The sequence below is a fragment of the Peromyscus leucopus genome, chromosome 2 (assembly GCF_004664715.2).
Source record: "Peromyscus leucopus breed LL Stock chromosome 2, UCI_PerLeu_2.1, whole genome shotgun sequence".
Taxonomy (NCBI): Eukaryota; Metazoa; Chordata; class Mammalia; order Rodentia; family Cricetidae; genus Peromyscus; species Peromyscus leucopus.
In genome coordinates this window covers 75252148-75268611 of record NC_051064.1, presented here as the reverse complement: position 1 = coordinate 75268611, position 16464 = coordinate 75252148, and the positions used below count along the sequence as shown (strand labels likewise).

Sequence of the window (16464 nt, the reverse complement as noted above, 5' to 3'; positions counted from 1 at the left end):
AGGCTTTTGGGGTCTTAACTGGGAGGTATAGAGGACAAGGAACATCACACAAAGAGAAGGTACATTAATGATCCACCTGTTCTTCAAATGAACAAGTATTGTCTGTCTACTTTGTCAGGCATGATGCTCAACACCAAGAAAGCAAAGATGGTGATAAGATGTGATTCTCAGGCTCACAAAACACCAAGGGACATGTCTGAGAACTCATACCAGTCCACACATGACTTTCCAGGAACCCACTAGTGATTTCTCAAAAGGCTGTAGAGTCCAAGGGGAAGCTAGAGTCAGGTAACACATATTAGTAGAAGGCAAGTAAAAAAGAAACTGTCTACTTAAGTCACAGGAACTACTATGGTCCTAAAAGCTATGAAAACAACTGTGAACAAAATTGTCATTGAGAAGGCCACTCGGTGCTTCTCTCTGACCACCCTTGAGAAAGCTCCTTATATTAAATATATATTTTACTTTGCAATGTCCTGAAAATTAATATACTGATCTTCATTTTATTTATAAGGTGAAGCTTTTAGACAAGTGAGGCCCAAGTCACACAGCTGGTAAGCTCTGAAAATGAGTTCAGGAAGTTGTACTTTCCAAAATTCCAGGAGATCTCTCTGCAATTACACTTGGAATACACTGTTGAATCATCCCATGTCTTTCATTTATTTCTTCTATCCATATTTTCTACTTCTTATTAACCTTATTCCTCATGTATATTTTGTTGGAAGCTCCCCAAAGCCCTTTATGGAAAGATGTGTTATAAATAAACCACTCTGTGCATAATGCATGCATGCATATGTATTTGCTTAATGATTCATGGTTTAAGTTGCAAAACCCTGACTGGCACTAACCACACAGAGAACTGAGGAGGTTTCACTTCTTGTTTTGCCAGTTTGAAGTATCAAGCGATGGGCTAGAATGCACAGTAGTTTCCCTGACAGAGAGAGGGAATCAGGCTGGGGCCTTGCCTCTTGTGTGCTGACTGGATGATTGACAAGACCTTTACTGCATTGAACTTCAGGTTTTATATTAGGAAAATGGAGAGATTAATTCTTGGTCTGATACTTCATCTGGCTAACAAGAGGCCAATATTTGTGTGACTATGTTTCAAGTTGAAGGGAATTATAAAAATTTAAGGCATCCTAATTAATATTCATAACTTCATGCCACCATGTGAGTCTCTTTCAAGCAAATATATTTAAAATAATTGTGGAGAGCTTATCCTAGGCCTGACTTTCTTTTGTCTTCCTCTTCTCTTGTTCTGCATATCATTTCTTTCTATCTTTGCTCACCTCATCAGAAGTTCCTAGAATTTCAGTTCCTTCTGTGGTTAACTTATTTCACTTAGAATAAAGAAACTCCATTTCTTTTTTTTTTTAAAGAGGATTTATTTATTTACTTACTATGTGCATGCAGTGTTGTGCCTACATGCCAGAAGAGGGTACCAGATCTCATTATAGATGGTTGTGAGCCACCATGTGGTTGCTGGGAACAAAACTCTAGACCTCAGGAAGAGCAGCCAGTTCTTAAACTCTGAGCCATCTCTTGAGCCCCAGAAATTCCATTTCTATCCATGTCACAAATAATAAGATTTCCTTCTTTTCTAAGGTCAAACAACATTCCAGTGCAAGTTTATAGCCTACTTCCTCTATGCATTAACCTGTCAATGAACATTTGGATTGTCTCCATAATTTGAATATTATGAATATTCTCATATTGAATCCAAATGATTTTTTTAAAAATATTTATTGCTAGATGTTGTAAGAGTTCTAGTTTGTATTCCTTTATCAAGAAACCTGTACAGTTTTCTGTAATGGCTTAACTATATTATATCCCCACCAAAAATATAGAAGTGCTTTGTGAACACACACACACAAAGTATGCATGCCATTTTATTTATACACACACACACACAAACACACACAGTGGTCATGCTGACTGGAATAAACTAAAAGTTCATTGTGGTTTGAATGTTGCAGTTCCCTAAGAATGTCTTCACTGTCCTTTCTTGGAATGTGCCATTATGAGAGAGTAGAAAAAAAAAATACACTTTTCTAAGAAGCCCCTTGATTGTCCTGTTTTCTTAATGATAAAATCTTACTTCCCTAAATGTCATCAGAAGGCAATACCTAACGAGAAGCAGCAATGGTGTACTCCCAATATTCCTTCATCTCACAAAGCATGTCCAACAGTGGAAAGGATGAAGGGAAAAGACTTCAGATCTCCACAACTCCCTGAAGGGCTCTCCCAGCCTATCAAACAGTGTCCTTCCTGAAAAGGAACATTAATTGCAGCAAATCTTGTATTTCAACGCAGCTATGGTTCTGAAATTATCAACAAGAAATGATCAAGTTATCTGATTTCTGTTCCTGTATGCCTCTCTGCTTTCTCCCTCCCACCCCCGATTAAAAATACCCTATCAACCAAATTATTTTTAACATTGCCTCTGACATCCATAACTTAGTAGGTAATAATTTAAGAATGACACTCAATGACAAAGTTACAGAGTATATTATACACACTTGCTTGAAAATTTGTTGTTAAATATGAGCGTTTCTTGCATATCTCTAACAGTCTTATTTATGATATGAGTATACAGACAAGGCATGAAAAATGATAACTAAATTCATAAAAATGAAAGTATATTAGGAATTTTTATTTAATAAATACAACATACTAAATATTGGCCAGGATGTCTGTGAGTATGTATTAATCAGGTTTCCTGAAGAATTAGATATACAAGAAAAGTCACAAAACGGAAGATGAACTTTGAATCAGAGGCACTCAAAGAGAACCAGTGAAATTTAATTGTATTTAGTAGAAAAACAGGAAAGTAAGCAAACATTTTGTTCAGTTGAAACTACCAAAACTCACTTAAGGTAGTTGAAACACAGTATATGATATATTTTGTATTCAAAAGGTCAAGGGAAGACTAATGCTCCTTTTCCTACTCTCAATGGGGCTTAGCCTCTTCTTCAGTTTGATACGATAGGAGTTGAGATTCTTGATTATGATTCTTTGCCAGAGTTCGTTAAACTTCCACACCTGGAAGGTATGGAGTTTGATCCACAGTATTATGTCTTTCTGCTCTGTAAGTTCCATGAGGTTACCAGACTTTTGGTACCTTGTGTACCATGGGATCCTTGCCTACAGCAGAACCCCTGATGAGCTGTAACATTTAATACTTGTAAACAGAAGTGTTGGACCCAGAGTTTTATCCTCCTCAGGTGGAAGTTGTTGCTTCTTGTTGATTGTTTTCTTCCTCTGCTGTTTCCTCCGGATTCCAGGCTCTCCCACCCAACAGAGCTTTTTTAAGCCTTCTCCAGAAGATGTGCCTCCCCAGAGCATTGTCCTCCCACTCTAGGTAGGTGTTCCTGCTGAGAAGGCGATACAGCTCCACCTGTTGCCTCAGCAGCGACTTCTCCACCTTCTCCAGGACAATGAAAATGATGCCAGAGTGGCTGCTCAGAAACTGCCATGTCTGAGCAATCTCATATTCAAAGATACACCAGCGACTCTGGATAAAGTGTCTAGACACCACCACAATTACCTTTCGGCTCTTGTGGAAGCCTTCCTGGATGATGTTGGCAGCGATGGCTACACCAGGAATAAAGTCTCTGTAGTGTAGGCAGAGCCGAAAGGGGGGCACCCCTTCTTCTAAATTCTTTACCAACTCATTTCTCACCCAGTCCTCATCCTGGCTGGAGTAGATGACAAAGGCATCATAGGTGCTTTCACCTCTGCTGTACTTTTTACAGCCAGCAATAAGTGTCAGGTGAAAATAGAATTTGTAAACCAGAAATGCTATAGTGGATACCACAAGCACACTGATCACCGACACACTGATGATGGTCCTGTGCATATAACAGGTGGCATTCCTAAAATCCAACACCAAGGAGTCCTTCATTTCCACAGGTGTTGCACATGCCATTTGTTTAGTGTTCACTAAGAACAGCCTCTGGTCCTTGACCCACTGCAGGAAGTTCTGATGTTCACATGTACAAGCAAAAGAATTATTAGAAAGATTGAAGATGGTTAGATTCTTTGGAAAATGTTGCAGTATTCCTTTGACAGTCTCTATGTGATTGAAACTGCAATCAAGAGTGTTGAGGGAGTGCAGCTGTTTATAATGGAATGGATCCAAAATCAGTAGTTTGTTGTGACTCATATTTAGTAACTGAAGTCTATGGAGTGTGTCAAACACCCCCCAAGATACCTGTTGTAGTTGGCATTTAGAAATATCCAGGGATGTCAAGTTTGTCATATTTGTGAAGACATTTGAAAGAGTGTTGTCTTTGAAAGAATTGCCAGACATTTTTAAGGTGTTGAGACTGGTCAAGCCATAAAACATGCCATTGAAGTCAATGTTGGTGCTAGTATGAGAGATATCAAGATAAAGCAATTTTTCAAGAGATAAAAACACTGGGAATTCTGTGGCCTTCTTTAAAGTGGAATGCTGAAAATCCAGGTATTCCAGCTGTTCTAAACCCATGAAGTTTGCACTCATACTGATGATACCATTGAAGCTGAGGTTTAAGTGTTTCAGGATGTTTGTTCCAAAATCATCATAAGAACAGCAACCTCTAAAGCTCAGTCCATTTCTACTGAGATCTAGATATGTGAGGTTTGGTAGATTCATATCTTTAAAACTGGTAGTCCCTTTGTTGGTAGTAAAAGTCAAATGTTTAAGGAAGGGGTGCTTCAGAGGTGGAAATTGTTGAAGTTCACATCTAATGACTGTTAAGTTTTCCCATTTGAAATATTTAGGAATTTCTTCTAGGTGTTCTAAATATACGTTTGACAGAGACACTGCAGAAACATTTGCCAAGCAATTGAAATCAGTAATATCACCTGAAAATTCATTTGCATATATTAACCGGAACTCATGAATGACCACATTGCACAGCCCTTCCATGACAGAGGGGTCAAAACTTTCTACATTCCTTTCATTTTTAAATTCTCCCAAGATCAACCTATGGACTTGTAAACCATCCAGGTTTTGAAGGCAAGTTTTCATTACATTTGTGCTATTAAAATTACTTCTTAGAGTCAGTTCATGGAGCCTAATTCCTTGAAAGGCTCGAGGTTGAATAAAGTCAATTGGGTTCAAGGAAAGCTCTAAAGAGAGATTGTGCGGGGGATTTTCAAGTAAAACCTGTAAGTCTTTGTGGGAAATAGTTTGGATATAGTTATTAGAAAGGTCCAAGTGTTCTAGGTTAGTCAGATTGGAAAAATATTCAGGTAACTTTGAGGAATGTATAAAATTGTGAGCCACGTTAAGTTTCTTTAAGGTTATAAGGTGTCCAATAGGTAAGATCTCTAGAGAGGCCAGTTTTATCTCCACAGCCACCAGATTTTGTAAATTTTCTAGTCCAGAAAAACTTCCCTGGGATAAAGTCTGGATAGGGTTTCCTGTCAGTATCAAGGTTGAGAGCAGCTGTAATCCCTGATATGCGTCATCTTCAATTGTCTCAATTTCACACCTATGGGGAAAAGAGATACCAATTAAGTACTTTTGCTTAATAAAGCTTTGCAACATCATGAAAACCCCTGCAACCCCACCATAAAAATAGATGTGATGTGTCATGTTATTGTATAGAGACAAATATACTAAGGAAGGCAGGTGACAATGGTGTGAGCAGGCAAGAGGCTCTGCAGATTCGGCATTTCCCACTTCCCTGAACTATGCAGGGCAGCAAATCCATCAGAAGGAAATCAATTCAAAATCAATAATTGGGGCACACAACAACTGTTTGCTTGATAGAATATGTAATTGCCTTAGATTAAGTTAAGGTGTTTCTTTCCACACATAGCTGTGATTTTACATCTAATGGGTACAGATTATATGGGTGGTGGTTAGTTGTTAGTCATGATAAATGACTAGTGAAAGTCAATTCCAAAGACATGAGTAATCACACATAATTGCTAAGGATGTCATTAATATTTATAAAAAGTTACTTACATATGACAACTACGTATTTTAAATCTGTCACTATCACAGGTAAATGTTAGTAAGTGGTGACATGAGTAAGTTTTGTGGAAGAAGTAGAAAGGGCTATGAATGTCCACATCAAAAGAATTGACCTTCTTCCAAGGGATGAAAGCAGACTTCTCTGAAAATATTTAAGTGGAATTTTTAATAATAAATAGGAATGAAGGTGAGAAAAATAGCAGGCATAAAAGCCAAGGTAGGCAGCAGGCATGTTACATGGAGGAGCCACAGTACATATTGTCTGTGGTTGTAGGGCAACAAGGGAACTGAGGGAGGCTAACATGAGGTGGTGAGGAGAGGGGTTTGCAAATAAAGTAGAGAATCTTAAGCCCAATGAAATATTATCAATTTTATTCCAAGATAAATGTAGGTTGTGCAATATGTAGCATTCATACAGACAAGCTAACAACAGCCAACATACAGTGATACAAGATAGACTTCCCTGCAGATACATGCCAGACACAGTTTGCAAATGAGTAGTTTCCAAATATTTTAGAGTAACCCTCACTTTTCCTATTCTCTTTGGGATATTCGTAGGTAATAAAATCATTCTGGTCTGTGTTTTGGTTATTAATTGGTAATTTGATAAAAGTTAAGGGTATGATAGAAAGCATATTGGAAGAAGAGGTCATGTATCCACCACGGTTGGATGTATCTATTCTCCTACCTCCATGCATAATCTTTGGAACCCATATTTTGTGTGGGTTTCCAGCATACCACTTCTAAATGATGCAGCTCAGTTTGATTCTTTCTCAAGTTCCCTCTTCCAGTTATATGATTTCATATCCCATAATCATATTCATATATTGCCATATATAGCAGATAAGGACAAAAAAAGGTCTTTCTCTGTTTCTATCTCATAATATCTAGCTCATAACTTTAGAGAGATGGAGTGATACAGTGAAAAAACTTTGAACTTGGAAGCCAGAAATATGAGATGATGCTCTGGTCTGCCAAGATAAACAATATTACTCAAAATTACTGCAGGTAAGTCGATCAAACCCTTCAAAACTCAGTTTTCCTAGACAAAAGAAGAAAAAATTCATAATACACATATGTTTCTAAGGGCTACTTGGTCTACCACAAATCACTCTTGGGAGCCCAGTCTAGTTACTATACATTAAATACCCTTGAAAAGGCATGGGAATAGCTTGTCTACCTGGCTCTAATGCAAAATATCCCATGAGCTATGGGAAGAAGAACCTGACTTCTTTCTAAGTACATATCCAAAGCCTTTAAGGAATGTTCTTATAGTGTGCTGTAGACCCATGTTCAATTATACAGGACCTTGATGAGAAATTATGTCCTCTTTTTATTGAGAAGAGGTTATTCTGTTTACCACTTTCCTACCTCCCTGTCTTACTCAGTTCCCTTCAAATCTCCCTGGGAAACTAAAATATAAAATCTAATGAAATAATTATAATAGCATTTTTTAAACTCATAAAACTCACTAAGTAATTTTACTACATGCAGTACCTAATAACATTTAACCTTGCAGGGGAATTTATCATTTTCATTTAATATGAGTGATAACTGGACAGAGGTAAAAGTTACATGCATCAGGCCATACAGTTATAAACGTCAGAGAAAGAATTGGCTCCATTCTTCTTTGTGCCTCAGAGTTGTTGCCCTACCCCTGTAGTACTCTGTTAACACCTAAGTAAAAAGTATAATACACTGGGTAGTTGCTAACTTTTTGACAGTAATGACTTCTCTGCAGAAGACTTTTAATACTACCATCTTTATCTTTATCGAGAGATTTTTAGAATAAAAACATGTGAAATATTTCTGTAGTTTTACAAACATTGCAGGAAAAAAAAGTGATTTATCTATTTCAGATTTTAGGGATGCTCCTGATAATTCCAAACCATTGATGTAAAGCCGAAGTTGAGCTGGAAGCTTCCCTCCCTGATGGCTAGTTTTCATCAAGAGGGTGCTATAGCGGCTGCTGGGAGAGAAAAGTCATTACTGGTGTTATCCAGCTATGAACCCTATGAATTATAACACTAACCTGCCAGGCAAGATGTGTCTAATGATGAAATGTTGGCATAACTTTTATAGGGATAACAAGCCTTACTTGAGTTAGATTTTTGTCCCATCCCACAGGAGGTTACCCAAGGCTGGTATTGTTAACTTGGTCAAAAAATAGTGATTAGAGAGATATGTGACCCTGATGTTTCAGGTGGCAGGGAGAGTGGTTATTACTCTGGTTTAGTAAAATTAGCATAGCACCAGACTAATATATAAATAATTATATTTATACCCATTAACAAATGTCACTCCTCTTTCTAGTAAACATTGAAGAATGCAGATATTCTTAGATGTTCTAGATGCTGTGAGTGAAAGATGCTTCTGTGCTCTGCCCTGAAACACACATTTATAGCACTTGCTCTAAGGGTCAGAGAACATAGAGAAATGGGGAGCAGAAACAATATGAGAGCCAGAAGGGCTATCTTTGGGCATGACATAGCCATTGTAAACACGATCTCACAGGAACTGTGCTTACCTGTACAAGACTAAACCTACCAAAAGAAAGTCATGGATCAGGGAGGAGAACCATGGGGTCCTTTCCTCCCCGTTAAACTTTAGATTCTAGGGAATAGACAGTCGTTGGTTTTAGTTGTTTATCAAATGGTTGAGCCCACTAGGCTGTAATAGGTACTTCGAAAGCTATGACAATACAGAGAACAAGGTTAAAATCTGTGAGTCACAAAATAAACAAAAAGGTATGAATATAGGAAGGAGACCTGTTGGGAAGAGTCAAGGCTACCAGGGGTCAGAGGAATTAAGTGTGGGTGAGGATAAGAGTAACAGAATGCACTACATAGATGTCTGAAATTGTCAAAGAATAAATTTAATCCCTAAAACAGGATTCAGCTTCCCACCAAAAATATTGGTTAAAAAGTGTATGTGTTCCAACAAATGGTATAATGCACTGAATCAGAAAAGATAATCTTAGCAACTAATTCTTGCCTAAAGCAGATGTTTTTCTTGAATCTTGGCATCTTTCTCCTAAGTGTCTTTCTTATTCTCTAACCTTTATTCTACTTTCAATATTTCAGGCATCTTCTGCACCTATTCATGTCTCAATCCTTTCCCACACATAATTAAGGCATCCACTCTTCTAATCAACACAGATTGTTGCCTTTATTTTCACATAGTTTATCACTTACTGTTGTAAAAAAAACAGCAACAGAGTTGGGTAATGTTTGTTGGATGTGTAATATGTGTTTAATAACAGGGAAAACATTTTCACTTATTCACTTAGTGAAAAGAATATTCATTCTACTTAATAGTTAGGAGTATGGGTTATGTATCTATAAGTTCTTGTTCTGCAACTTAGGGTACAACATATAGGATTATTGGGGAATATTGTTGTAAGGTGTGTTACATTTGTTTGTTTTTTGTTGTATTTGTTTAACTCTGTGAATCTATACTACTTTTTCTGTCTAAAACACATTAAGATTTACAAAAATAAGAAAACAGAAAAAGCCCAGAGGCAAAAAGGTAGACAGGCTAAGTTAAGTTAAGAAAAGCTATCTAGAAACTAAGCCAAGCTAAGGCCAGACATTTATTATAAGTCTCCTTGTGTGATTTACTTGGGAGCTGGGTGGTCGGCCTCCCAAAGGAGTAAAAACCCACAACATAGGATGTGGTCCATAAATATTTAATGGAATAGTTTAAGCTAATGTTAAAGTTAGAACTGTCCTTAAATATTCTTTTCTAGCTGTCCACCAAAGTTAAACCTAGTGAATAAAAGTAGCACTTCCAAGGATATACAGCAAGTAATACATATGCTGAATGAAGAGTCAAAGAAGTTGAGTTAAGTAAGCTAGATTTTCTTGGCCAAGAATGCAATGATAGAAAAATAACTATCTCAACTTTTGCAGCATGTAAAAGGTCATTCATTACCTGGATAAATCCAACAACTGAAGTTCTGGAAAATTAGAGAAGCTATGGCTTCCTAAGGTCTTCAGGGGGTTGAAGCTCAGATCTAAGTTCTTGACTGAAGAGGGGATGTTGTCAGGGATTTTGTTGAGATTCTGATCCATGCATTGGTAGGTAATGTTAGGATCTACCTGGAATGATCACACAACAAATATCTGTTCCAAACTGCATATGTTCTCTTTCCTCCCCAAAGATAAATAATAGAGTGTTAAAACTCTTAGACAAGCATACCAGTTAATCTTCTCCTGTCCATCCATCTATCCACTCAGTCATTCTGCTTTATTTTGTTTGAAACAGGGTCTCATTTACCACAGTCTGGACTTAAATTTGCTATATAGACAAGGGTGACATTGAACTCCTAATCTAACTGCCCCTACCACACAAGTGTGAGTATTACAGGTGTATGACATCACATCCTTCCTCACCCATTCATTGATCTACCACTTCATGCTTATAAATTCTCTTATTCTGTATATTTAGAAGGAAAAAGTGCCCCCTGAATTCTCAATGTGTTAACCTTCTACTAAAAGAAAATTATGATTAAATGTGGAGCAACAAAATCAGGTGTTAAAGGTCTCTCAAGTCTTAAATCCTTGCTTTCATAACAGATGTTCTGTGCCACTTGGTACAAAGTAATTTTCTTATTATTTTATTTATTTATTTTTGAGACTATAATTACATCATTTCCCTTTTCCTTTAGCTCCTCTTCTTTGCATTCTTTCAGATCTCTGGCCTCTTTTTTCATCAGTTTTTTGTAAAATACGAACATATATGTAAATATAATCCTAAATACAATAGTATGTCCTCTTATTTGTGTAATATTATTCATATGTATGTTTTCAGGGCTGACCATTTGATATTTGGTAACTAATTGGTGTGCTCTTCCCTAGCAATACTCTTCCCCACTCGACAAACAGAAACCTTTATGGAATATTACAGCCAATCAAAAGGCAGAACTCTGGAGCCCAGTCCCAAGGGATACATTTACAATAAACTCTTGCACCTAAGGCTAAGGGATCATTGCAGAAGAAGGGGGAGGAAGATCATAAGAGCCAAGGGAACAAGACATTTACTGTGACATGGTGTCTCCTAATATCTTCAGAAGCTACACCCATAAAGTCTGACTAACATGACTGCCTGAACACGAGCTGAGCAAGGACGACAATTAGACATGCTACCATGGATAGAGTAAAAGGCCCAAGAGTCCTCAACTCTCTACAAAGAACTATAGGCACTTCAAGGATGCTGAGAGTGAGACAATGTTTTTGTTTGTTTGTTTTATAACATCTTTAATGAACTTAGTTTTATGTAAAAAACATGTATCTTGTAAATACATAGTTCTATGTAAAATTGTTATCGTTCTAATTATGCATCCTAATTGTATGCAGCCACGTGGAGAATACCAATAAAGATGTCCAGCCCTGTCCCAGTCACTGCCTCTTTGTTACAATTGTTTTTTCTGCCTCAGCTTGTTGACTTCAGCAGCCTGGTGCAGGAAGGAGAGGCAGTCTTAAAGTGCATGGATTCCAGTGGTGGAAAGCAGGCTTCAAGATCAAGTGCTTTGTGCTGTTATAATCCCCTCTTCGTTTTATCTATTTCCTCACAGTTACTGTACTCTCTTCCATAACCTTTCACCTAATTTCACAATTATATCATTTCTTCCAGAAAAAATGCTTTGTTTAACTCAGTGAGTTTTGTTTTCTCTTATTTAAAAGCAATAGAATGCCCAAAAGACTAAACGAGATCAGAGCTTATCTCAAAACTTGCTATAATGAAAGTGATAAATATCAATGTTAATTATCACTGACTATTATTAATCCCTTGCTGTATCAACATTTTACTTCCATGTGATGTATTTTATGCTAATCTTCAAAAAATCTTTTTTTTTTTTTTTTTTTTTTTTTTGGTTTTTCGAGACAGGGTTTCTCTGTGTAGCTTTGCGCCTTTCCTGGAGCTCACTTGGTAGCCCAGGCTGGCCTCGAACTCACAGAGATCCGCCTGGCTCTGCCTCCCGAGTGCTGGGATTAAAGGCGTGCGCCACCAACGCCCGGCCAAAAAATCTTTTAAAGATGAAGAAATTAAGAAGACAGGGTAATTCACATACGGTCAGAGGATTTATACATGTCCATTCCCCCTTTCCATGTGTCTATTTAAATGATGCTTATCATAATATCGTTGAAGGTGTTGCTTCTGATAGAGTGTTAGGAAAAAAATTCTTCTTTTGCCCTCTTTTATTTCCTTCACAGATTTTGACCACCAAGCAACTTTGTGTTTCCTACGTAATTATTTTCCAAATGTTGTTCATTTGATGAACTGGACCATGAGCTATGGTGCTCTGATTTTGTTTGCTATATTGTCTCCAAGGTTCAGAAAGGTGCATGGTGACCTGTCAATGCCCATTGACATATGTTGGATGAGTGAATGATAAACTTTGTATAACTGGTGGAATAGAGGTTCACATAAGCCAAATGGTAGGCTTTTTCTGCTAAGGGCCATAGGCAGTACAAAAATAAATGCTATAGAATTCCAGTTGGTATTGATCTCACAACATCAGCTAACAGAGAAGGAAAGTTAGTAAGACCCACACACCTCGCCTGGTTCAGGGGAAATGGAGATTGATTCTAGATCCAGAACAGGAAAGGTGAGCAACATCTGGATATGTGGGAAAAGGAAGAAATGTATGTTATAAGGAGCAAAGAACATAAGCAAATAAAGGGTGGGAACAAACTCAGATAAACTGGCTAGCAACAGGCACAGACGAGAGTCTTAAGTCGTAAGAAGCCACAGTCTGAACACAAGGGTCTCAGACAATGGCCAACAACCATTTTTTCATTCGTTTCACACATAGAAATTGAAGACTTCTTATGATCTAGACAGTGGTAGAATAGTGATGAAGCCAGCAGAAAAGGAAGGACAAATAATAAAACATAGACAAAAGTATGAAGTGATATGATCGATGGAAACACATACTGAGAGGCCAAAAGCAGAGATCACCATGTGGCAATCAAGAAAAAAAAATCCACAGAAGGAGATACTTATACAGAGATCTACATAAAGTGAAAAGGAAAAAAAAAAAAAAAAAACCCTGAAATCAAAGCCCTATATTCCAGTACTGTAGCTATAAGCCACACACAACTGTTGAACATGAACCATGTGTGTAGGATAAATCAAAATGTGTGGTAAACATAAATACTGCTGACTTTCTAATATTCTGTACCAAAATGGAACATAAATTATCTTCTTATTAGTTGCACTACATTTGATTATATAAAATATGTCACTAAAACTAACCACCCATTTGTTTTTAATTTTTCACTTCGACCACAAGGAAAATTTTGAACTACATAAGGGAGTCCGAAAATTTTACCATAAGACAGCTCTGATCTAGGGGAGGGATACTGTGTGTAGAGCAAAGACCCTGTAGGATGAAACTGCCTTTGTGGCACTAAAGAGTTATTAAAATGTTATAAAGGAGTAATTTGATAGATACAAGCCTCTGGATCAATGGAAACAAATAAGGATGAAAGTTTGGTTATAGAAAAGGAGTGTAAATTAGGAAGCTAATTATCATCCCTGCAGATAAGCCCAAAGAAACTGCTACTCGGACCTATAGAGGGTCAGACTGACTTTGAGGGTTCCCAGAATACAGTATACACCAAGGGTAGTGGGATTTTATCTCAGTGTGAAACTGATTGGAAACTATCTCCATCAACATGTCTAAGGAATCAGAAGGCAAGATACCAAGAGAGCAAGGAGTTAGTCTTTGCTACAACTTAAGATATTTTCTCTTTTGTCAACTCTATGACTTTAACTCGTTATACCTGTCTTGAGCTTCTGAGCCTGCCTCACCCTGAATTATTTCCTTGTTTTCTCAGTTCTATTGTGAGCTCCTGAGATAATTGTGTGGTCTGTGCAGGAAGAAAAACAAGAATTAGTCATGAATCAGATTAGTCACTGGTCAGTATTTTACCAAGAAGGGAGTCACTGTTTTAGCTGATATTTTACATTGCTCTCTGTCTGTCTGTTGTCTCTGTCTCTCTGTCTCTCTGTCTGTCTCTCTCTCTCCCCTCTCTCTTACACTCCTTCCCTCCTTTCTCCTCCCTCCCTCCCATTTCAGTATCTTCTAAAATTAGTGGCTGAGTTCCAAACTCCCAGAAAATTATTACATTTTTTAAAAAAAATGTTAATTATGAACATGTGTGTGTGAGTGTGTGTGTGTGTGTGTGTGTGTGTATGTGTGTGTGTGTGTGTGTGTGTGTGTGTGTGTGTGTGTACACTTTCATTCATGCTCACACCTGCCAAGGCAGACACTTGGAACTCATAGGATATCTTAAAGAAGTAGATTCTCTGCTTTCACCATGTGGAACTCAAATCTCAGGCTTGGTAGCAACTGACCACACCTGCTGAGGCACCACTCTATCATTCAAAGATTAAGCATCTTTGAGACAGAAGTGACAGCCACCTTCACCTGAGTTGGAAAGGGGAGGAATGACTGCAGAAAGCAGTGTGCCTGCAGTACCAACAGAGAGGCCTGATACTGATCGCTTTCTCCAATCCCTGTAGTGAGCGCAGCAATTCTTTTACTATGTGAAAACTGGCATCAGAAAGGTTCAGAAACTTCTTTGATGTCACTCAGGCAGGTCACAGAACAATATAATATGTTTAAAGTAGTTTTACTAATTTCAAGTCTCTAGTCATGGCTCAGAAGAAGTCGTAAGTGGAGCAAGACACCACACTGGCTGCCTGTTCCTGCCCTGCTGACACTGAGTCTTTTTGTTCCCACAGCTTCTCAAGTTTTCGGTAAGTTTAACTCCTTTGTGCAAAATAAACAAACCAGAGCACACAGCAGGAAGCTCTGAGCTGGGGACGGCTTTGAGAAACAAGGGAGACTAGCAGAAAAGGAGCTGGTCAAAACACATACCTCCACACAGGGATCCAAGCTTTCCGGTCTCAGGCAGGAGAGGAACAAAGCCATCATCAGTGTCCCAGCCAGGCAGAAGGGAGGAATCATCCTGGCATGTTCTGCAACCAGCGGAGGCCCTGAGAAAGCATGATGAACTGACTGGAACCGTTGGCAGGGCCGAGTCCCTGGGGCACCAACCTCTTCTCTCCCGGTGGGTGCCCCTCTGCAAGTACTGTATTCAAAGATGTTCTGAGCTAAAGGGGGAGAGGAAGTGAGAGTGGCAACCTTAGCATTCTCACTTTCGTTTTTTTTTTTTTTTTTTTTTTTTTTTTTTTTTTTTTTTTTTTTTTTTTTTTTTTTGCCTCTAGAATTTATCTGCCCTATCGAAGAAGGCAAACTACAAGACTAAGGGGAGAACAGGAAGAAGAAGGCGTTTGCCAACCAGCCCTCGGAGGAACAGCAAGAGGAAGCTGGCTGTCATCCCAGGAAGTCATCTGACCTCTGGGCTTAGCGAACACAGGAAAGTAACCAGATACTCATAAAGCCAGTGTATGTGCCTAGAACAACATCCAACTTCCTGCTTTGTTTGCAGTCGTGAAGACTTACTGCTCCAGCTAGACTTGTCAGTCTCTCATGGCACAGTACCGCAGACTGGGTGTTACAAACTACAGGAACTTATGTTCTCAGAATGATGAAGGCTAGAACCCAGAATCAAGATGTCATCAGGTGTGCCTGTGTCCTGGTCTTTTCTCTTGCGTGTGTATGTGTGCACAACTGCTTACTCATGGGAGAAATGGCTATTTTATGTGTGTGTACCTCTCTCTCTCTCTCTCTGTGTGTGTGTGTGTGTGTGTGTGTGTGTGTGTGTGTGTGTGCATAAAAAACAGAGTTCACTATTGGGTGCCTTCTTTGTTTGTTCTCAATCTTCTTCTGCTATTATTAATTACTAATTATTGAACTATTAGAGAGAGAACCGACACAGTTTATTACAAAAGGGAAAACATTCCCAAGATAAAGAATGGGCTGGTGAGCTGAGAGTAAAACTCAAAAGGTTCCACCAGTTTTGAAGCCAGGGTCTCTAACTGAACCTGCTCATTCAGTGACTAGACTGACTGGCCAGTGAGTCCTTGAGATCCACCCATCTCTACCCCCGCCCCAATGCTGGGGTTACAGGTATTTGCAACAGTATCCAGTTTTTTATGTGGGTGCTGGGGATCAGTAGGTCTTAATGCATGTGAAACACTTCACCAACTGAGCTCCCCAGCCCCTGACCTCTTTTAAAAATAATACTGCTTATATTGTGTTAAAGTAGATTCGTATAGCATTATTTTATTTTAATTATCTTATTAAATAGCAGTCACAAGATGAGGCGATGGGAGATGAAGACTTCAATATACAAATTTCGTGGAACACTACATAATTCGACATGTGACACTGTTGGTGAAGAGAGGGCCACCTATGAAGCTAATGGAAAGGCTCCAGTGAAATACCATGAGGAAGGGATTCAGAATCACATACAACTGAGGTCAAGTCTAGGTTGGATGGCTGATGACCAGGCCACATTACTCAAATGACTTAATTTTCCAAGCCTTGCATTCCGACTTGTAAACTGAAAGCACTTTTT

The 16464-nt window shown here is 38.4% G+C and overlaps 1 protein-coding gene across 3 annotated transcripts; it reads right to left on the bottom strand.

Moving 5' to 3' along the window:
• Positions 1 to 1871: 1871 nt before the first annotated feature.
• On the bottom strand, positions 1872 to 15429 carry Tlr4 (toll like receptor 4). Of its 3 annotated transcripts, XM_037202666.1 has the most exons (4): positions 14859 to 15429; positions 12527 to 12589; positions 9902 to 10068; positions 1872 to 5480 (listed from the first exon to the last, which is right to left on the bottom strand). In XM_037202666.1, exons 1-4 carry the CDS (start codon positions 14946 to 14948, stop codon positions 3221 to 3223), a joined length of 2580 nt encoding a protein of 859 aa, XP_037058561.1. In that variant the 5' UTR covers positions 14949 to 15429; the 3' UTR covers positions 1872 to 3220. The 3 variants fall into 3 exon arrangements, 2 of the variants coding, with proteins under 2 accessions (XP_037058561.1, XP_028743697.1); XM_028887864.2 differs by lacking the exon at positions 12527 to 12589 and having other exon boundaries at positions 14859 to 15426; XR_005090852.1 differs by lacking the exons at positions 9902 to 10068; positions 12527 to 12589 and having other exon boundaries at positions 5394 to 5480; positions 14859 to 14945.
• Positions 15430 to 16464: the final 1035 nt, after the last annotated feature.